Source organism: Protopterus annectens, chromosome 2.part0 (assembly GCF_019279795.1).
Source record: "Protopterus annectens isolate FY-2018-M chromosome 2.part0, PAN1.0, whole genome shotgun sequence".
Taxonomy (NCBI): Eukaryota; Metazoa; Chordata; order Ceratodontiformes; family Protopteridae; genus Protopterus; species Protopterus annectens.
In genome coordinates, this window is record NC_056728.1 from 1,833,881,908 (window position 1) to 1,833,904,151 (window position 22,244).

At 42.8% G+C, this 22,244-nt stretch overlaps 1 protein-coding gene across 1 annotated transcript in view; it reads right to left on the reverse strand.

The window, feature by feature from the left end:
• SPEN (spen family transcriptional repressor) overlaps positions 1-22,244 on the reverse strand; it is a 609,081-nt gene that overhangs the window by 180,750 nt on the left and 406,087 nt on the right. The window contains exon 10 of the mRNA XM_044061866.1: positions 15,522-15,622. Within this exon, the coding sequence (XP_043917801.1) occupies positions 15,522-15,622 (101 nt within the window). The remainder of the gene's footprint in view (positions 1-15,521; positions 15,623-22,244) is intronic.

The following is a 22,244-nucleotide window of genomic DNA, read 5'->3' on the forward strand; positions in this document are numbered from 1 at the left end:
GGCAGTCATCCAGGTAGAGTAAATTTGAACACCATTAGTTCTGCAGCAGGCAACTGCAGCAGCTAGGCACTCTGTCAACACCACAGGTGCAGTACATAAACTAAACGGCAAACAAGCAAATTGGCAGTGAGGGATCTTTGCTCTAAATTTTTGATACTGTCTCTCTGTCCTGGCTCTGTATATGTGGAAAGTAGGCATCTTTCAGGTCCACGGTAGCCATGAAAGCTTGAGAAGAAGGGGAGGCAGAGCATTCTGAAGTTTGGCACTTTTAGAAACTTGTTTAAACTTTAAGTCCTAGACTGGCCTCTGAGCCCTGAGTAAAATCCTATGCCCTCTTTCAGTATCTAAAACCTCTACTCCTGAATGTCTAACAATATGGGTCTGATCATATGTCTTCTTTCTCTGGGTACTGAATACCTAAGAAACTTGGTCATTTTATGAACCAGAAACTGTCCTGACCTGATCAATTTCTTTCCAAACTGTATACAAACAGACCCAGATTACCTCCTATTTTCTGGGTTGAAATGGTATTTGGAGGAGAAGTATAAGTGGGATTCCAGGGGTGGGGTGTGGGAAAAGCACTAGTGAATCTCAGCTGGTTCCTTGTGGAGTCTCAGTCCTGAGGGCTCCCATGCTTCTTCCATTTGATCAGTGTGCCATTTTCTCTTAAATCGGCCTTTCCTCTATACTGTGTGCTTTCCCATGTCTTGTCTCCAATGTTAGAGAAAGTCAAACAGACATTTCTTAGATGACTACCTTTCCTCTTTTCCTCCACCATTTATAAATACTTGCTGAGGTCCAAATGTAGCTCATTTAGTATGGCATTAAGGAGCTCTGCTTTTACATGATCTTTCAGTGGCTGGGTCCTCAGCCAGTCACACATACTAATGACTGCATCAGTTGCTGACAACCTGTATAATGTAGCCACAGCATTACAGCTAGTCTTGAGAAAGTGCTTAACCTGACAGGTGAGGCTGCTCAAGTAGAGCAATTTAACTCTCAGGGCTTTGTTCCTCAGCCTTGTCCCTCAATCGGGCCAGGCGAGTCCTCGGCTACTTATATGAGCCTGTAAGTTAACACACCTGAAAGCCAAGTTATCAGACCTGTAGACTTTCTTCCCAAATCACCTGAAAAGGAATTCATGGCTCGAACCCCAGTAGACTCCTTGCCTGAATCAACTGACACCATCTTTAGATTAACAATAGGATTCTTACATAGGCACTTGCAGGAGTTCATAAGCATGTAAAAAAATATTGAACTTCCTGGAAGTATAAGTTGGAAGCCTGGCTCCAAAGATGCAGTGGTAAATGTATCCCCCAAGGCTTCACTCACTGGAGGAATACCTATACCCTTATTAGGTTTCAGAGTAATCCCTGAACAGCCAAATGAAATAATACTTCATTCAACTGACATCACCTCCACATGAGAAAACCTTCTGGTGCAGGATGCATATGATAAAGTGTCCTCAGTGTCTGACATTCAACTAAAAGGGAAGGCCATCTGGTTCACACAGATCCCAGGGTAAGAGGATTCAGATTCTTTTTTTTTTTGGGGGGGGGTCACTCTTTCTTTGACTCTGATGATAGCTGCAGGTCCTTGAGAAGAAGTACAAACTCCTGAACCAGTTAGGGAGTAGGAGGAGCAACCTAGATCAAGCTGAGAAGATGGCAGGAGTGGCCATATCTGCACTGCTTTTGGGAGTGGTGACTGCCTCAAAGGACTCCAGTTAATGGGAGGCGGTGGGTGTTCATGCAAAGCAGAAGAATAGGAATACTACCCTTGTCATCAGTTATCAGAATACAGATGCTGGTACCATATATGACTGTGGTGTCTGGACCAAATGAATGCCATAGGATTCTGGCTCAAGAGGATGTGCATTGTGCAAGTGTGTGGTGGCCTTCAGAAAGATTTCTTCATTGGCCTTGCTCAAAGTAGGCCCCAAAGCTGGGAGATTCAAAACTGCCACACCAGACTAGACCCCTGAGCCTAAGGTGGGCTATGGACTCCGCAAATGCTTAACTGGACTCCTACATTCCTTTTCTCTGACTCACTTTTCTTCTGTTTTTGAGTGGTATGTTAGAAGACCATTTGTCTGGTGCTGGTGCCATAACTGCAATGGACAAACCATGCAGTTTCTTCTCACTGGAGAGACTCTGGAAAGATTCAGATCTCTACTTAATGGTCTTCAGGTTAAATCTAGCACAATGGGGAATGGAAGTGATGTGCTCTGTCCTTTAGCAAAAACTGAGTACGAAAGTCTTTGCTCTGGATTTGTTTTTTAACAAATAATTTAAATTCTAAAATCTATAGCCCTAACACTTGAAATCTACTCAAAGATGCTTCAAACTGATGGACTGACTGATGGACTGACTGTTTAGTAATGTGCATAAAAATGAACTCTCGTATCACAGCAAGAAAGACCTAAAGAAGATGTCCCACTTACATACTGACATTTTGATGTCCATATGGAAACACGCCCACCTATTCTGGAGGGAGAAGGGTGAAAAGCTCTTAAAGTTGGGACAGCTTTGGACCTTCTGTAGCAGAAGCCGTAACCGTTACAAATACTGATATTCATCATATTGTTCCCTGTTGCAGTATCCCACAAGTGTGTCCTATACATTCACCTTAGCAGCTATCCGACTACAGACTTGATCCCCTGAAGTTCTTTTAGCACTATGACTCCACCTCATCAAACTCATCCATTATCTCAAATACATATTCACTGACAGAGTCACCCTTGGCTTTCAGTTCAAAAACAGTAAAATCCACTCAGTTTCATCTTTTAAACCTTCATTGTATCCTAATGCAATTAATGCCTCAGTAAAAACATTTTTTCTGCAATACTCTTCTCAATAAATAATAGAAATCTTTAATATTAAAAGCATTTCAACTAGCACTTTTTTCAAAGCCGTGTCTGTACTTCCATCTTCTTTCTCATGAACTCCAGAACAATATCAATAAATTATGTACTTATTTACATCTAGCAATAAATGTCATTTAAATATAGTAAAAAAAATACACAAATGCTTATCATTAAAACAAATAGGCCATTGTAAATTTAACAATACATTTTAAAATAAGTAATAAACTTCTTTCCACTACATTTACAAACTTGGTAACTTTGTTTTCCATTATACATATCAGTTTACAATACGCAGAAAAAGTTGGACTTAAACTAAGACACAAAAAATGTATGCGTGACATGTACACCCAAAAATCTTATTTTCATCTATGCTGCTGAAGCCTTACTCCCAATTTTAAACATTTCCTGACTCAAGACACTTACAGGATAAAGTTTGAAACAAAGTAAAACTGATAATACAACTCCAGTGTCCAACTAAAAGCATTTGTTTCACAAACTCTGTGCATTTCTACTACCTACCCAAAGGTTCATAGGTGTGTACTAGGCTAATGGCCCTGGAGCCTTTACAAGCCTAGCCCATAGAAGTGCCCTGGCATCATGCCAGCCGACGTTAGTTCCCAGTGTCGCTATCAAGTAGAGCCACTGGAGTGATCCCCGGGGTGAACTTTCTACTTCCCATCCCCTCATCAAGATTTCTCTTGAAGAGGGCCAGTGAGGTGCTCTGCTTGACATGCATGGGCAGTCTATTCCAGAAAGTACAGTTGTGTACACTTACCATAAATGTAGATGTTCGAGTGTATTCACTGTTGCAGTCATCACACTTGGGTTATCTGCCTGCAGGTGGCCCTCAGTCGCCCCGAATACCAGAGTCTTGGGATTTCTGCATTGGACACTGTTGCCTCATCCATGACGTCAGGTCATCAGGGGTATAAAACATGCAAACGATGCCATTACATCAGTTTTTCTTGCCTCAGATGTCAGGAGCCCCCATAACTGGAAGCAATCAAATGGTGTGGAACACCTCCAGTAAAAAGTAAATACCATTTCCATAAGATATGGGCAAAAAAGAGGATAGGTAGAAAGTACAGAAAGACAGGGGGCTGGAGGGAGGGTAACCAGGACTGCAACAGTGAATACACTCTAACATCTACATTTATGGTAAGAGTACACAGCTGTACTATGTTCTTTGTGTTTCACTGTTGCAGTCATCACACCTGGGTTTATTCCCAAAGCTGAGGAAGGGTGGAGGCAGTCAAGAACTAGTTGGGCTGGCTAGCAGGCCATGTAAGACTGCTGTGGCAAATCCAGCTAAGGATTTAGAAAAGAAAGATAAGTGGTAATGCTTGGTGAAGGTGTGTACAGAACTCCAGGTTGCAGCTTCCAGGATATCCCTGATAGGGACTCCCCTGAGAAAAGCTGTAGAGGTTGAGGTAGCCCTAGTGGAAGGAGGCCTGATTCCCCATGGGGAAGGTTTTCCATGGTGTTTGTAGCAGAAACTGATGCAGTGTGCTATCCATTTAGAAATGGTTTGTTTCGAAATGGCCTTGCCCTCTGCCCCTGTAGCAAAATTGACTAGCAGCTGGTCAGATTTTCTGAAAGGTTTAGTCCTGTCAAGGTAGAACCTGAGCTGTCTGTGCATGTCCAAGGAGTGCAGTATCATTTCCCCTTTATTCTGAGGATTAGGAAAAAAAGGCTGGCAAATGGATGGATTGGTTTAAAGCCACACTGGATACCACCTTGGGCATAAAAGATGGGTTAGCCCTGACGGAAACCCTGTCTGCATGGAAGATAATGACGGGTTCCACAGCCATAAGGGCCTGTAACTCAGACACACTTCTTGCTGAAGTGATGGCTAGCAATAAGGCTGTTTTCCACGAGAGGAATTTTAACTCTGCTGTAGCAGCAGGCTCAAAAGGGGGAAGTGTGAGCTTCTCTAGTACAAAGTTAAGGTCCCAGGCAGGAGTGGGAGCTCTCCTTGGGGGTCTTAAATTGTTACATCCTCTCAGGAACTGCTTGATCAGAGGGTGAGAGAAGAGGGGTGGCTCAGTATTGTAATGAGCTTAGATGGCAGAGGCATGAATCTTAATTGATGAGAAGGATAGGCTTTTGTGGAACAGCTGTGCTAGGTAATCTAGGATTTGAGGCAAGGAGGGCACAGCTGTGTCCTTCCCTTGAGACTGGCTCCAAGAACAGTATCTATTCCACTTTTCTGAATAGGATTTCCTAGTACTGGGCCTCCTGGCCTCAAGGACAACATCCAGCACCTGTTTGCTGAGGGTTGCTAGTGATGTATTCACAGAATAAGCCAGGCTTGCCAGGTTCATTTGCAGCTGAGGATGCAAAATCTGTCCCTCCTGCTGGGACAGCAGAGAGGGGGTCTGATGTAGGTGCCAGGGTGGCACTGCTGTCAGACTGCGTAGGAGTGGGTACCAGTGCTGGCGTGGCCAGTCTGGTGCAAAAAGGATTGCCCTTGGCCTGTCCTGTTTGATCTCGAGGAGTACTTTTGGAAGGAGGAGCAGAGGGGGAAAGGCACAGATTGAGAGGTTTTCCCATGTGAAGGATAGGGCATCCACTTTCCAAGCTTGGCTGTGAGAAATTCTGGTGCAAAATTTGTTTAGTTGATGGGTTTTGAGGGACACAAAGACGTCCACCTCTGGTGTCCCCCACCTGTGTATTAGAAGCTTGAGAGAGTTTGCTTCCAGTTTCCACTCGTGTGGGTCCATTAGATTTCTGCTCGTCTGCCAGTGAATTTTGCTTGCCTGGCAGGAATTGAGCTTGCAGGTGCACTTGGTTGCTTAAGACTGTGTTCCACAGAGCCATGGCTAACCTGCAGAGTGGGTAGGAGTGAGTTCCTCCTTGCTTGTTTATGTACTACATAACTGTGGTGTTGTCTGTCTATCAGGAGTTGCCCTGGCAGGATAATGTATTTGAAGGTTGTCAGTGCATTCTGTACAGCTAACATATCTTTTTGATTGATATGCAGGTGAATTTGTCCTGGGCTCCATTTGCCTGCTATGTGAGCCCCCCATGCATAGTCTGATGCATCTGTTGTCAGAGATTGGATGGCGGGGGGGTTGTGAGAAAGGGAGTCCCTTGTTGTGGTTGCAAGCCTCTGCCCACCAAAGGAACTCTGTCCTTAGGCAAGGAATGATAGGAATCACGGTTTCCAGGTTCTGGGAATCTTGACACCAGAAGACCTTTTAAGTACCAATGAAGTTTCTTCATATGATTCAAAATAGGGCGCCAAGATTTCTCTTTCGTGGGCACCAGGAACAGCCTGGAGTAGAAACCCTGTCCCCTTTGCTCTGCTGGCACAGGTTGAATAGCTCTGATACTGAGAAGAGAAAGTACTTGCTTTTGGGCCTCTGCCCACTGGTTTGGAGGAAGTCTGGCAATCTGCTTGGGGTTGGCAGAGAGTAGAACTAGAATCTGTATCCCTGGGATACAATGTTTAAGACCCATTGGTCCTGGGTAATATACTCCCAAGTTTTTTGCATGCAGGGTGAGTTTTCCTCCTAGGGGTGCAAGTACTTGGGCATGGCTGGGAAGGATTAAGGACAAGTCATTGTGAACTTTTTCCATGGGGGGGGGGTGACTTACCACTCCCAGTTTTTGAAGAGGGAGCACGCCATTGTTTAGATCTGTGCATACCCTGAGACTGTAGTCTTTGTGGTCTGTTGCCCCTGGGTTTGGGCTGAGAAGGACTGGAAAGGACCATTTTTTTGAAGGTGAATGCCTACTAAATCTAAGTGGCTATACCTGTAAGAAATCTTTAACAGTTTGCATGGATTTAGCTTTTTCCTCCATCTTTTTAAGAACAGCTTCTGCTTTAGAGCCAAACAAACATTCTTGGTTTAATGGAGCATCAAGTAATTTTGCCTTGACATGGTCTGGCAGGATGTGCTCCTTCTGCCAAGCATGCCTTCTCAGAACAGACCCAGTGACAGCAGCCCTGCAAGATGCTTCTAAGGCATCAAAACCACACTGCAAATTATGTTTACCAACTTGGTTTGCAGAATACATTAAGTCTTGTAAGTCCTTATTTTCTGCACAATCAGGAATCAACAACATTATTATTTAATTAGGTTAACAATATGCTGCTGGTACTTCAACATGTGAAACTGGCAATTTAAAGCCTGATGGCAAGAGTTGCAGAGGTATATACCTTCTTACCCCATCTATCTAGAGCCTTAAAATCCCTGTCTGAAGGGGTAGGGTTTTTGGCTGTATTAGCCTTAATACCTTTAGGTCCCTGGGAAATGGTCTCTGGGTCTACAGTGGGATTTTTAAAGAGAAATTTGTGACAGTCAGGTACTCTGTGGTATCTGTCAGGCTTTCTAGTAGCAGGTGGTAAAGTATCAGGGGTAAGGCTGGATTCCATGAAGACATCATCCACAATATCCAGGACAGGGGGAATAGCTAGAGGCCTATGCTGAGGCGAGTCTAAAAATTCCGTAAGTCTCTTTTTGGACTGTGGGTAGTCCTGGCATTCCCAGCAGAAATGTTCTTTTAGAGTATGCAAGGTTTCACAGAAAGACAGGTCCTCCGGGGGGAGTCTAAGGGAAATGAATCCTCTGCATCTGAGTCCTCATAGGTAGATAAGGGCATGCCCTGGTAATCACAGGGGTCAGAGTCATCATGGTCTGAAGAATCAGAAGGAAAAACAATTATTTGTCTTTTAAAGGGGGAAGGCTGGCTTCCCCTAATTAAAGTAATAAGGTCTTCAGCCATTCTAAGCATTTGTTTCTGTAGCATGGGAGCTTGAGAATGTGCTTTGGTTGTTAGATTCCTAGGCACAGTGCGAACTCTGGGCCTGAGAAATTCGGTAGATTTAGTCATTAACGAAGTAGTCTGTTTGATATGAACATCGGAAGGTCTGAATACACCCTCAGAAGCCAGTGCCTACACAGCGGCTCTGGAACCATCCAAGGTAAAGACATCCACAGGTTCCATAGTCGAAGAAACATCTAGCGGCACACCGGACTCCGAATGCGAATCTGTACAAGCGGGTAACAGGGGCTGAAAAAGCGTCTCACTGAGTACTGGCGGACTGGCGACTAGCTTCACGGAAGCGTCGTCGGCAGTTTTGGACCTATGCGGTCTGTCTCTGTCTTTATCTTTGCATTTTTTAGGAAGATCAGTAGTCGTATGGCCTACCGAAGCCATTTCAGAATACGGAGAACGAGAGTGAAAGAATTTAGAAACAAAAATAGCCCGACGACGAATAGTTTGGGCGTTGAACAAAGCACAAAACAGACAGCAAGGGACATCGTAGTCTGGGCCAAAACAGGTGACGCAGTTGTTGTTTGTCTTTCGGCTTTTCCCGGTAAGGGGTCGCCACAGCAGAACTCCGGTCCGCTAATGATTGGCAGTAGATTTTTACGAAACGCCGAGGTGCCAGCTAGACGCCCAACCTTCAACAAAGGCACACCCATTCACGCATGTCTTTCGAATGCTACCCAACCGCGGGGAGGACATGCAGACTCCACACAGAAGGCACACCCAAGCCCAGCCGAGAATCGAACAGGAAAAGTACAGTTTTGTACCTACCATAAATGTAGATGTCCGATAGATATGCAACTGCAGTCCTTACATATGGGTTGTCCTGCCTCAGGCAGCCCTCGGTCGGCCGGATTCCAAAGTCTTGATGTCGCCTCCTCCCCGACGTCAGAGCGGCTGGGGTACAAAAGCATGAGCCGACGCCATCTTCCTCAGTGTTTCTTGCCCCAGATGCCAGGTGCCCTCCAAGGAAGGCTAAATTTAGAACTGGATAAAAAATTCCAGACAAACACAATAGCAATAAACAGATACACCATAACAGATATCCCCAGCTAAGTATAAAAGGAGGGAAGTGGACCCAATACACAGAGGGGTAGGAGGAGGACTGCAGTTGCATATCTATCGGACATCTACATTTATGGTAGGTACAAAACTGTACTATGTCCTTCAAGAATGCAACTGCAGTCCTTACATATGGGTTGAATACCATAGCCAAGCTGGGGGTGGTAGGCTCTAAGACAAGGATGGTGTAGCTAAAATGCCCTGCAGGACTGCCGAAGCAAAGCCTGCTCGGGATCTGGAATATACAGGCAGGTGGTAGTGCTTGAAAATGTATGCACGGAGCTCCATGTAGCAGCTTCTAGAATGTCCTTTGTAGCCACCCCTCTTAGGAAGGCTGTGGAGGTGGCTGTAGCTCTGGTGGAGTGTGGCCTGATATTGGCTGGCACACCCTTTCCATGGAAAGAATAACAGAATCTGATGCAATGTCCAATCCATTTTGAAATTGTTTGTTTGGAAATTGCCTTTCCTTGCACTCCAGGAGCGTATGCTACAAATAGTTGGTCAGACTTTCTGTTGGCCTTTGTTCTGTCCAAGTAGTAAGTTGTCTGTGTATGTCCAAAGTGTGCAGCAGCTTTTCCCCTTTATTTTGAGGATTGGGGAAGAAGGTGGGCAGGTGAATTGCTTGATTTAGAGACACCCTGGATATCACTTTTGGCATAAAAGAAGGATTGGTTCTTAAAGAAACCCTGTCCTGATAAAAATGAGAAATGGAGGTACTGCCACGAGGGCCTGTATCTCCGAAACTCTTCTTGCTGAGGTAATTGCCAACAGGAAAACTGTTTTCCAGGAAAGAAATTGCAATTCTGAAGATGCTGCTGGTTCAAAAGGAGGAAGAGTTAATTTTTCCAACACGAAGTTGAGGTCCCATGCAGGCACTGGTGGTTTTCTGGGAGGCTTGATATTCTTTATGCCTCTTAGGAATTGTCTTAGTAAAGGATGTGAAAACACAGGAGGATCAGTGTTGTATGATGCTGAAATTGCTGAAGCATGTATTTTTATGGAAGAATAGGAAAGTCCATTATGCAGCATTTCTGCCAAGTATTCCAGTATCTGTGGGATGCTCATTACTGATGCATCCTGTCCCTTGTTGAATCTCTTCCATTTGGCTGAATAAGTCTTTCTGGTGGAAGGTCTGCGTGCTTCCAATAATATTTGTTGAACTTCCTTGGAAAGAGAGATATGGGTAGAAATCATGGAACCCTCCAGGCTGTCAGCTGCAGAGTTTGCAGGTTGGGATGAACCGTCCTGTAATTGTGCTGAGTCAAGAGTAGAGGCCATTGAGGCAGGGGCCACGGTTTGGTGCAAGTTATGCTCCTTAGTAATGGGTACCAGTGCTGTCTTGGCCAATCTGGAGCTATTAAGATGCCTTTTGGTTGCTCTGCTTTGATCTTCAGTAACACCTTGGTCATTAATGGTAGAGGTGGGAATGCATAGATTGTTAGAGAGTTCCAGCTGAATGAGAGAGCATCTATTCTCCAGGCTTGTGGATGGTGTGTCCTCGAGCAGAACTTTTTCAGATGATGATTGAGGTGGGAGGCAAAGAGTTCTATGTCCAGCCTCCCCCCATGCATGAGTTATTTGAGCAAAAATGTCTGGATGCAACATCCATTCAGGATGTTTCTGCTTAGACTGTAGAACATTGTCCCTGCCGGAACAAACTGGGATTGCAGCTGTATGTTCAGTTTCAGGGACTTTTCCCAAAGAGTCATTGTTAGTCTGCACAGTGGTGTTGTCTGTCTTTATTAGCAGATGGCCTTGTTGAAATTGCATGAATTACTGCTAACATCTCTTTTGATTGATGTGAAGATGTACTTCCTGGGGGTCCATTGCCCTTGAATGCATCTGCCCTCCGTATGCCCCCATCCATGGTCTGAGGCATCCATTGTAATGATTTGGCTTGTTTGAGATTTGTTGAAAGGCATACCGTTGTGGCTGTGTTGAGACCATAGACTTTTTAGGTACCATTGCAGTTTTCTCATGTGTAGTCTTGCCAGTGGAATCAGTAGAATGCAAGATGCCATGAAACCCAGGGCCTGCAGGATTTTCCTTGCAGTCATCTGAGTAATGTGGCAATTGTTCTTGCTTCTCTTCTGTGAGGTAAGCCATTTGTGATTCTGTGTCTAGTTTGGCTCCTAGAAAAATTATTTGTTGGGATGGCAGTAGTCTTGATTTTTGTAAGTTGACTGTGTATCCCAAAGCCTGTAGTAAGTAAATGACATAATTCAAGTTTTTTGTCAAGGCTTGCTTGCTGTCAACTTATATAAGGCAGTTGTCCAGGTAATTACTGATGCCAGGCAAAAAGGCAATGCTGAGAATTGATAATGCTCTGACCCTGCAAGAAATCTGAGGTATCTTCTGCAACTGTGTCTGATTGGGACATGCAGGTATGCCTCCAGTATAGGTCTCCATTGCTTTTCTTTTCTTGGAACAAGGAACAGTCTTGAGTAAAATCCCTGGCCTTGTTCCAGAGGAGGAACCTTTTCTATTGCTTTGATTTTTATCAGCTTTGAAACTTGTTTGAATGCCTCTGCCCTTTGATTTTGTGGCAGGTTTGGCATGCCTTGTCTTGTTGGTAGAGTATGGAAGTGGAACCTGTAGCCTTGGTCTATTATGTCCAGAATCCATTTGTCCTTTGTTAAAATGTTTTTGAAAATGAGGATAATTTTCCGCCTAAAGGTGCTTCTCTTTGAGCCTTGGTCGGCGGTGTCAAAGTCAAGTCATTGTGATTATCCCTGTGGAGCAGGGGATGTCCCTGCGCCACCTCTCTGACTAGTCGGTTGCCATTGCGTGGCCCTCTGTAGGAGCCTCTGTATTGCCCTCTTCCTCAGCTGTTTTTCCCCTTTGAAACTTGTCAGTGTCTGGAAAGGACCAATTCTTAGAAGGCCAATTCCTGCTGAACCTTGGTGGCTAAACCTGGAGGAAATCCTTGACTGTTTGCACTGATTTAGCCTTTTCCTCAATTGATTTCAACACATCCTGAGCATTAGCACCAAACAGCTTGTGTTTTCCAGAGGTGCATCTAGAAGCTTTACTTTAACATGATCTGGCAATGCCTGTTCTTTTAACCATGCATGTCTACGAATGACTGCCCCTGTCATAGCTGCCCTACATGAAGCTTCCAATGCATCATAACCACACTGAAGAAAATGATTGCTAACCTGCTGAGTGTTATGGACCAAATCCTGCAAGGCCTTTCTATCTAAAGGCTCAGGAGATGTTAACTTTTTCTGCAAATCATCCATCAGGAAATCCTGATACTGAAACATATGAAAAAGGCAATTAAGGGCTCTCATGGCAAGAGTGGTTGAGGTATAAACTTTTTTGCCCCACCTCTCCAGGGACCTAGCTTCCCTGTCTGAGGGCAAAGGATTTTTGGCCGTGGATGTGGCCACCCCTTTAGGCCCCTGGGAAATTGTTTCTAGATCAACAGAATGGGCCTTAAATAAATGTTTGGGAGTCTCAGGAACCCTGTAGTATCTGTCCAGCTTGACAGGAGCAGGGGGGGAGAATCAGGCGAAGCACTCGAATCTGAGTACACATCATCCAGTACATCTAACACTGGAGGGACAGCTAAAAGCCTGTGTTGGGGAAGCTTAAGGAAGGTATGAAGCCGCTTCCTGGAGTCGGAGAATTCCTGACCTTGCCACTGAAAATGCTCTCTCATGGAGTGGAGAATTTCCCCAAAAGAAATATCCTCAGGAGGAGAGGCTGAAGGAATAGATTCCTCCGCATCAGAATCCTCATAGACCTGGAAGGACTCTTCCTGGGTATCTGAGTGATCAGAGTCACAGGAGGCTTCATCTGTAGAAAGGGTGTCTATATGCTCAACCCTGGGCCTTTTGTCAGAAGGTGGCTGAGAACCTCTGTCAGGATGGGCCTGGGAGCCTCTGATTAAGGAAATTAAATCTGCAGCTAAAGTCATAATTTGTTTATCAGTAGAGGGCTGAGGCAAAGCTTTAGGAGGGAGAGACTTAGCCTTGGCAGCCTTAGCACGTGTGCAGGCCTTGATAGACATAGACATAGCTGGAGTCACCTTGTCCACGGGTATGGTCTCAGGCAAATCCTGGGCTTCAGTTTCTGGGGAAAATCAACAACCGGCACGGTGCAGGCTCGGGCCGAGTGATCGAAGCGGTGTCGAACAACCGCCTCAGAAGAGACTGATGCACTCGCTTTTGGCGTGGTGTCAGTGGAAGGAAATATGTGGTGTCGGTAGTTCCGACGGCATGTTATAAGAGAATGTATCGCCAAAAAAGTCTTCAGTAAACTCTGCCCGGCGCCTGAGTGTGTGCTTATTGAAGCAAGCACAGGCGGCACAGGCCGAGTCTGGGCCAAGGCAGGGGAGGCAGTAAGAATGGAAGTCCTTATGAGGTATTTGTTTACCACAAGACAAACAGTTATTAACTTTTTCAGTTTTTTCTGACATCGGCTGAGGCAAGAAAAGGTTCCCCAATGGGGTACTTAGCTTTTTGATGACTTCGGATACGTAAAACACAGGAGCTGACCGACCGGCACTTGTGAACTGCTTCTGCCGCAGCAAGAAAGACTGAGGAAGATGGCGTCGGCTCATGCTTTGTAGGAGGCGACATCAGGACCCAGACTTTGGAATCCGGCCGACCGAGGGCTGCCTGAGGCAGGACAACCCATATGTAAGGACTGCAGTTGCATTCTTGAAGGACATCCTCTTGTTGTGAGGTAACAATGCTACCGCCGTAGAATGAAAATCTCTGTGAGGTATTTGCTTTCCACAGGCAAGACAGGTGTTCTGACATTGGTTAGAGCAAAATAAAAGGATCCCAAACGGGGTACTTAGCTTTAGAAGACTTCAGGTTTGAAACTCGAAAAAAGAAAATTTCAGGTAGCTGCCAATTGGCACTTGCAAACTGCTTCTGCTTCGGGCTCCCGCTCACCAAGAAAAGCTGATGTAATGGTGTCGGCTGCATGTTTTATACCCCTGACGCCATGGATGAGAAGAAAGCATCCGATGCAGAAATACCAAGACTCTGGTATTCGGGCCGAATGAGGGCTACCTGCAGGCAGATAAACCCAAGTGTGATGACTGCAACAGTGAAACACGAAGAACAAATCATGGGTAGTCTCTGGGTTATGAACCTGTGCCTCCAGCATGTTCTGTGATTGTGGTAATGGGGTCAAGGTCTCTGGAGCATGTGGTGCAGAGGGATTGGGATTTCTTTAGATGTAGAATTTCTAACAGAGAAGGGTCAGACGTGGCTTTGTAAGTCAAGCAGAGATCGCCTCTTAGTAGATGATATGAGACACAGAATAGCTGGAGTTTTTTTAGTCTGTCCATGTAGGAAATGTGTTTAAGGCCTAGGGTCCTCTTTGTGAGGTATTTTTGTGGCCTTTCCAGCTGTTGCATGTGTCTAGTGAGGTACATGCCAAATGGGACATTATACTCGATGATTGGCCTAATGAGGGGAGAGTAGAGAGAGATGATGACCTCTTTCTTCCTGGATGCAAAACCCTTGGTAATGAGATGTGCCACACAGGACCTTCAGACCACAGTGGCAATGTGCTGGTCAAAGGAGAGGTTGCTGTCAACCTGTGTCCCCAATTTCTTATAATGCCTTCAGTGGGCTCCCATCGATATGGTAATTAGTGGGAACTGAGTTTTTCCCCAAAAGGGATGATGTGGCATTTTTTTGGGATTATGCTTAAGGCCATGGTTTTGACAACAGTCATTGGTCTCAGTGAGGCCTTTCTGTAGGATGTCTGCATCACTTGGCGAGTTAATAATGGCTCCCAGCTTGCAGTTGTCTGCAAGTTGGGAGTATAGGGAGTATCACTCCTCTGACACTGTGGCCTGAACAACAAACAAGATCAATAGCTCTTTATTGCTGTAGCCTGCTAGTCACTGTCACCATAACATACTCCCAACTATGGCTATGCATCAAAGATTTACACTTAACAGTTTTAATCATAAACAGCACAAAATAAAGAAAAGAGCCCAGAAATCATAAAAAGCGCACTTTAATCAGTAAGCTCTTTCATCATCTTCAAAAGACTTTATTAGACTCATTTTAACATGCTTCCACCTTTCTTATAAAAAGATAATACATACACCATTACACAAACTAAAAAAGTAGCTTATTTTGGTCTGAACATTTAACTTCTCTTTGTCCCCGTTTTTAAGATCGAATTTAAAATGAACACAGGCATTTTATTCTGGGAAGACATACATAGTTAATTTAACTTGCGAGTGGTACTCCCAATTCATCTCTAAATAATTAACAAAATGAAAAACTAAATTATTAAAATTCCTATATATACTTACACTGTGTATTAATTACATTTCTGAGCCTAGCAACATAATGATGATCAAACATTCCATTTATAAAGTTTTGTTACCTTTTTCCTACATAAAATTATTCACAAACAGTAAAAACAGCTGAATACACTACTCACTCTAAATTGCATGCAAAGAAACTCTGTAGACTGTAAGAAATCCCTGATGAACTACAAAGCTGTGATAAGAAAATTAAGACCTAGAGGGGACCAAGGAAAACAGCATGTATGCAGATGCTACGTGACATAATTTGCAAGCACTGTTGCTGGCATGCAGCACAGCATAGGAACACCTAAGAAAAAAGGTGCCCCAAAAGTGGTGAGGCGGATAACAAACAATATAGAGAATAACTCAATCACTGCAACCACCAAGAAGGGTTTTAGGTGTCAGATTTGCTGCTCTATCTCAGACCTCATTAAAGTGCTACATATATGAAGCTTACATAGACAGCAAACATTACAGCTAAATCTTACACCAATACCAAATATTAGGAGGTTGAAAGCTACTTACCTTCTTTCAGTAAGTATTTCAAAAAAATCTCTGATGTCTTGCCCAGATGTCTCCATGGAATTATAAAATGCCAGTTGACTTTCTCGGTTTGCAAAATCAACCTGTAAAAATAAATAAAGTGACAAAATTTGCTTGCAGAGACTTGCCAATATTTAGCAACAGCATACAAAACTTCCGGTGAGAAGGGAAAAAAAGTCTCGATTCTGAGAAATAACAGTTGTGTTGTGTATGAAATACTGTAAAAGCCTCAAATTTTTAAGGCTGACTGAATAAGAAACACAGACAAAGAAATTAAGTAAAAGTTTGCTATTCATTTAGAAAAGATCTGCTTAGCAAAGAGACAGACTTTGTTTCTCTTCCAGAACTTGGGTAAAAACATGAATGGGACGTGTGATAGGACAATGAACCACTCACATGGTAACATGGATGCTTCTACTCAGCCTATCCATCAGGCATTTAACTCCCTCTGGAATGTGAAGCACATTAAAAATGTGCTTGTTTAAAGGATCATTCCCAGACTCATGCAGCCTCCTCGCAGACAGGGTAGGAAATAAGTTCTTCCCTATCTGCAGAAATATCACAAAGAAACTGCAATTCTGTGGCTGGGTGAAATTTCCATCTTGTAAAAACTGGAAAGGAGAGAGAAAGAAAAGTTGTGTAAAATCTTACCATAACCATAGATGTCCTTCTCTTCCATGCTGTAGTATTCTACATGTGGGTTTACCCTTCTTCCTTTCGTGTATGTCAGGCCAGTATTCCAAAGTTTTTCAGTTCCTCAGGGTGCTTCGGGTGTCTGACGTGGCAGCAGGTATGTGGGCCATAAAAGTAAAGTCTGCACACACCAGCCCACAGAACAGAAGGCCACAGTTGGAGCCAGTCCTAGAAGGGCAGAGCCCATCCAGTGCCACCCAGAAGAGCAAGTGCAACCTGACAAGAGGGGAAGGAGGGTGGGAAGGAATACAATAACATGGAAGAAGGACATAGTACAGTTGTGTACACTTACCATAAATGTAGATGTTCGAGTGTATTTCACTGTTGCAGTCATCATATTTGGGTTATCTGCTTGCAGTAGCCCTCAGTCGGCCTGATTATCAAAGTCTTGGGTCCTGCATCGGTTGCTGTCTCATCTTCCATGACGTCAGGTCGTCAGCGGTATGAAGCATGCAGCCGACACCATTACATCAGTTTTTCTTGCCCCAGATGTCAGGTGTCCCCCCAACGGGAAGCAATTATATATATATATATATATATATATACATACATATATATATATATACATATATATATATATATATATATATATATATATATACATATATATATATATATATACACACACACACACACACACATATACATACAAGGTTATACCTCCAACAAAAAAGCAAATACACCAAAAAGCTTTTAAGCATAGTTAAAAGGGATAGAGGTATAGCCAAAAGAAGTCAGGGGGCTGGAGGGAGGGTAACCAGGACTGCAACAATGAATACACTTGAACATCTACATTTATGGTAGGTGTACATAACTGTACTATGTTCTTCGTGTTTCGCTGTTACAGTCATCACATTTGGGTAGATTCCCAAAGCTAAGGATGGGAGGAGGAATTTAGATAGCATTAGGACCAGCTATGAGGCCCCTGCAAGACTGCAGTGGCAAAACCAGCTCTGGATGTAGAGAAAATTGCCAAATGGTAATGCTTGGTAATGAAGTGGATGAGTTAAATGCGAGTACAATGAATGATGTACAATTTAGTCAGTTTGCATTTAGATACAACGTATTGTTTGATAAAGTGGAAAACGAGTTAAATAACAACATTTTGAGGAAAAAGAAAAAACTATCAAGAGATGAATATGAATATAAAAATAATTTAGCTTATATATTTCCAAAAGCATATTATGGTACAGATGATAAAGATACGAGGCAAGTGCAACCTGAGAATAGACAAGTCAATGGTTTACCAGAAAATGTTAGTAATTATGATACAGAATTCCCACCCCTACACAGGTCAGAGAGAATATTCAATAGAAACCAGACTAGACAGGACAAAGTTTTTTTACGACCCGGGGGGGGGGGGGGAGGAAGAACAAATTACCGGAATCAGTCTTATCAGAGGAAAAACAGCTACCGTTAAGTAACCTTAACAAAGGAGATGACATTGTGACCAGTGATGGTATCATTTTTGAGTTCAAAGGTTTTAGAATTTTTAATTACGCAGGTTTTTCATTGAGCAAGGAAATGTTTAAACTTTTAATGAAGGGGTTAAAGTTTGTGCCTACTAAAAAAACTGATATAAGTAAAACTCTCACTGATTTTAGATTATTTGTGAGAAAATTGAATTTTAAATGTTTATTCAAAGATAAGTTATGTGAATTTAACAACTTGGAAGCTGTAACTCACAAGAAAAGCAGTTGGAACCCCCCCTCTTATACCTAGTTTACATAGTTTTGAAAAAATTACTGAACAAGAGATTTATCGAAGTTTGAGTAAACATGTTTATAAGAAACACAATATAACGAAGGCTGAAAGTACCTTATTACGTGAGTTGAGAAACAATAAGGAAGTTAGATTCATGAAGCCAGATAAAGGAGGGGGCATGGCTATAGTGAATACTGTTGATTATAACAACAAGATAACTAGTATTTTAACTGATACCAACAAATACGATACCATATCCAGGAATGAAATCAATATCAGTTACAGTAAAATCAAATATTTTCTGGAGGATGCATTACTACAGGGCACTATTAATGAGGAGGTGTACAACTTTTTACACATTGAACACCCCATGATACCAGTTTGTTTTGGGATTCCCAAAACACACAAGGACGTAAAGGATCCCCCTTATCCTTTGTTCATAGCTGGCAAGAATAGTATAACTTATCCCTTGGGGGTGTTTATAGATAGACTAGTAAAAAAGTCCGTGAAACCCGTTGACCACATTCTTCAAGATTCGTGGGATTTTTTAAAGCAAATAAAGAGTGTGTACTTCAACAAAGAAAGTTACTTTACTACTGTTGATGTAGTGGATCTTTTTACATCCATCCCCCATGAAATAGGTTTGGAATTTTTTAAGGATATATTAATCAAACATAGTAACCTAGGGGGTAAAATGATTAACTTTTTGATTGAACTGATTTACTTTTGAAGGGGAGTTTTATAAGCAGACCCAAGGGGTGGCAATGGATAACAGCTGTGCCCCAATTTTTGCTAACTTGGTTTTATTTGAATGGGAGAATCGAAATCTCTTTACTTCCCATTTCAAGGACGAATGGTCAATTTATTTCAGGTTTTTAGATGACCTGTTTATTTTGTGGAACAACGATACATTTTTTCAAACTTTTTTGGACTACATCAATAACCTTTGTGATTACTTTAAGTTTACGGGTGAAGGTAACCCGGATAAAATTAATTACTTGGATGTGACCATTACTAAAGATTATGTTAAAAAACGTTTTACATCAAGAGTGTATAGAAAACCAACTTTTTCCAATGACTATTTAGATTTTTCAAGTAACCACCCATTTTATATAAAGAAAAACATTGTCAAAGGACAAATGGTAAGGGTGGTGAGGATGTGTTCAGACATAGGTATGTTGGAGGAAGAAACTAATAAGGTAAGGTCAATGTTCATGGAAAGGGGATACCCGACTGACTTGGTAACTAAGATTAAGGATGAGGTTTGCTCTCTTTGGAATGAAAGATATATCCCACTATTAGGAATGGGTTGTGAAGAGGTAGCAACAAGCAGGGGTGTGGATAAAGATTTCTCACAAGCTATGGTAATCACTTATGGAGAAACAGCAGAATTAGTGAAGAAAATCATTTCCAATAACTGGTCAATGTTAAAATGCAATAACGATATATTTCAGTTGATGGGACCAGAGCCTTGTTTTACATACAAGGTGGACTTTAACTTAAAATCTTTGTTAGAACAAAAAACAACAATAAATATTTCTAAGAAGAGGGGCACCCGTAAATGTGGATGTTGTGACCACTGTTCTTTCATCAATGAAAATGATTTTTTTAAACTAGAGCCCTTTGATCTAGTTGTTCCCTTAGTAACAGGCTCATGTGTTTCTACAGGGTTGGTTTATATAGCAACCTGTATGGTATGCACTTGTTATTATGTGGGGAAGACAGAAAGAAAATTGAATTGCATGATTTACGAACAACTGTATTGTATAAGTAAGAATGATGACAGAAACGCTTTAAGTAAACACATTAAGGCACTCCCTAATCATAACTTTAGGTTTGCTATTTTGGAGATTGTGCCCAAAAATGTAAGAGGGGGTGATTGGAAGAATTTATTGTTGAGGGCAGAATCAAAATGGCAATTTAAATTACATTCAATTTTATATCCAGGGCTCAACGAAAACATCAGCATTAAACCTGAGTTGAAATTCAGGGCTGGAACTTTGTAACCCACAATTAGAACATTGGGTAGGTAAGGGTATTTTTTCAGTATTTTCTCATGTATTTTTTACGTGTTTTTTAATATGTTTATATGTGTTTTAATATGGACATATATTAGTATTATAGTTCTACAGTTTTACTACAAATATAATTTTTAAGTATACATAAAAAATTTTTTTTAAAAAAATGATAATTAATTGGCAGTCACATGATGTGTATTAGATGTATTTAAAGCCTTTTGTATGTAGTATCACTAGATCTGTTGAAGTCCTAGTGACGAAAGCGCTTATCACTACTGTTTTAAGTCTGTTTTATGCTTGTTAGATGGATTAAAGTCTTTTTATTGTGGGCAGGTGGACTTGTTATTGGCTATTCTGCAGCTCTTTGTACCCAATGCTTGGTAAAAGTATGTACAGAACTCCAGGTAGCAGCTTCTAGGATGTCTCTGGTAGGGACCCCTCTGAGAAAGACTGCAGAGGTAGATGCAGCCCTGGTTGAATGGGGTCTAATCCCCTGTGGGATAGGTTTTCCATGGTACTTACAGCAAAAATGAATGCAATGGCCTATCCATTTAGAAATGGTTTGCTTTGAAATAGCCTTCCCCTCGGCCCCTGCAGCAAATGCCACCACAGTTGTTCAGATTTCCTTTGACGTTTAGTCCTGTCCAAGTAAAATCTAAGTTGTCTGTGCACATCTAAGGAGTGCAGTATCCATTCCCCTTTGTTCTGTGGATTAGAAAAGAAAGTTGGCAAATGAATGGATGATTAAGAGCCACACTGGATACCACCTTGGGCATGAAAGAGGGATTAGTCCTGAGGGACACCCTGTCTGCATGAAAGATGATGAAAGGCTCCACTGCCATAAAGGCCTGTAATTCCGATACCCTTCTTGCTGAAGTGATTGCTAAAAGGAAAGCTGTTTTCCAAGAAAGGAATTTTAACTCTGCAGTTGTAGCTAGCTCAAAAGGAGGTTTTTCTCAATACAAAATGAAGGTCCCAGGCTGGAGTTGGGGCTCTCCTGGGTGGTCTTAAAGTTTTTGGCCCCTCTGAGGAACTGCTTGAGCACTGGGTGAGAAAAGAGGGGTGTGTTGTAATGAGCTGAAATGACTGAGGCGTGAATTTTGATAGAGGAAAAAGAAAGGCCCTTGTGAAGCATCTCAGTTAAGTATTAAAGAATCTGGGGTAAATTGGGCGCTGCTGTGGCCATCCCTTGAGTTTGGTTCCAGGCATAGAATCTTTCCATTTTTCAGCATAAGATTTTCTAGTAGTAGGCCTCCTTGCCTCCAAAATGACATCCAACACTTGTTTACTGAGGGATGGTAACGGAGAGATTAGGCAATTAGCCAGGCTGCCAGGTTCAGGGTTTGAAGCTGGGGTGCAGAATCTGGCTCTCCTGCTGAGACAGTAGGGTAGGGGGTCTGAGGTAGGTGCCATGGGGCCAGCTGTGACACACTGCGCAAGAGGGGGTACCAGTGTTGGCGTGGCCAGTCTGGTAAAATCAGAATCATCCTTGGTTTGTCTTGTTTGATCTTTAGTAGTACTTTGGAGAGGAGACGCAGAAGAGGAAAGACATAAACTGATAGATTTTTCCAGCTGAAGGACAGAGCATCCACTTTCCAAGCTTATTTGTGGGGAGTACTTGTGCAGAATTTGTCCAAATGGTAGTTTTGGGGGGAGGCAAACAGGTCTGTACCTGGGATCCCCCATTTGTTGATCAACATGTTGAATGTCTTTGGTTCCAGATTCCACTCGTGTGGGTCCATGAGATTTCTGCTTAGTTCGTCTGCCAGTGTATTTAGTTTTCCTGGCAGGAATTGAGCCTGCAGATGAACTTGGCAGATCAAGGCTGTGTTCCACAGAGCCATGGCTAGTCTGCAGAGGGGGTAAGAATGGGTTACCCCCTGCTTGTTTATGTACCACATAACAGTGGTGTTGTCTGTCTTTACCATTAATTGTCCTGGAAGAATCTGGTCCTTGAAGGCTGAGCATTCTGTACAGCTAACATTTCTTTTTGATTGATATGCAGGTGCATTTGACTTGGGTTCCATTTGCCCTGAATGCACTTCCCTGCCAGGTGAGCCTCCCCCCATGCATAGTCTGATGTGTCTGTTGTTAGGGTTTGGGCAGCAGGGGGTAGAGTGAATGGTAGTCCCTTGTTTTGGTGGCAGGACTCTGCCCCGCAAAGGAATTCTAACCGTAGGCAAGGTATGATAGGAATAATTGCTTCTAGATCCTGAGAATGTTGACACCATAGACTTTTTAGATACCACTGTAGTTTCCTCATATGCAGTCTTGCATATGGAATTAAGTA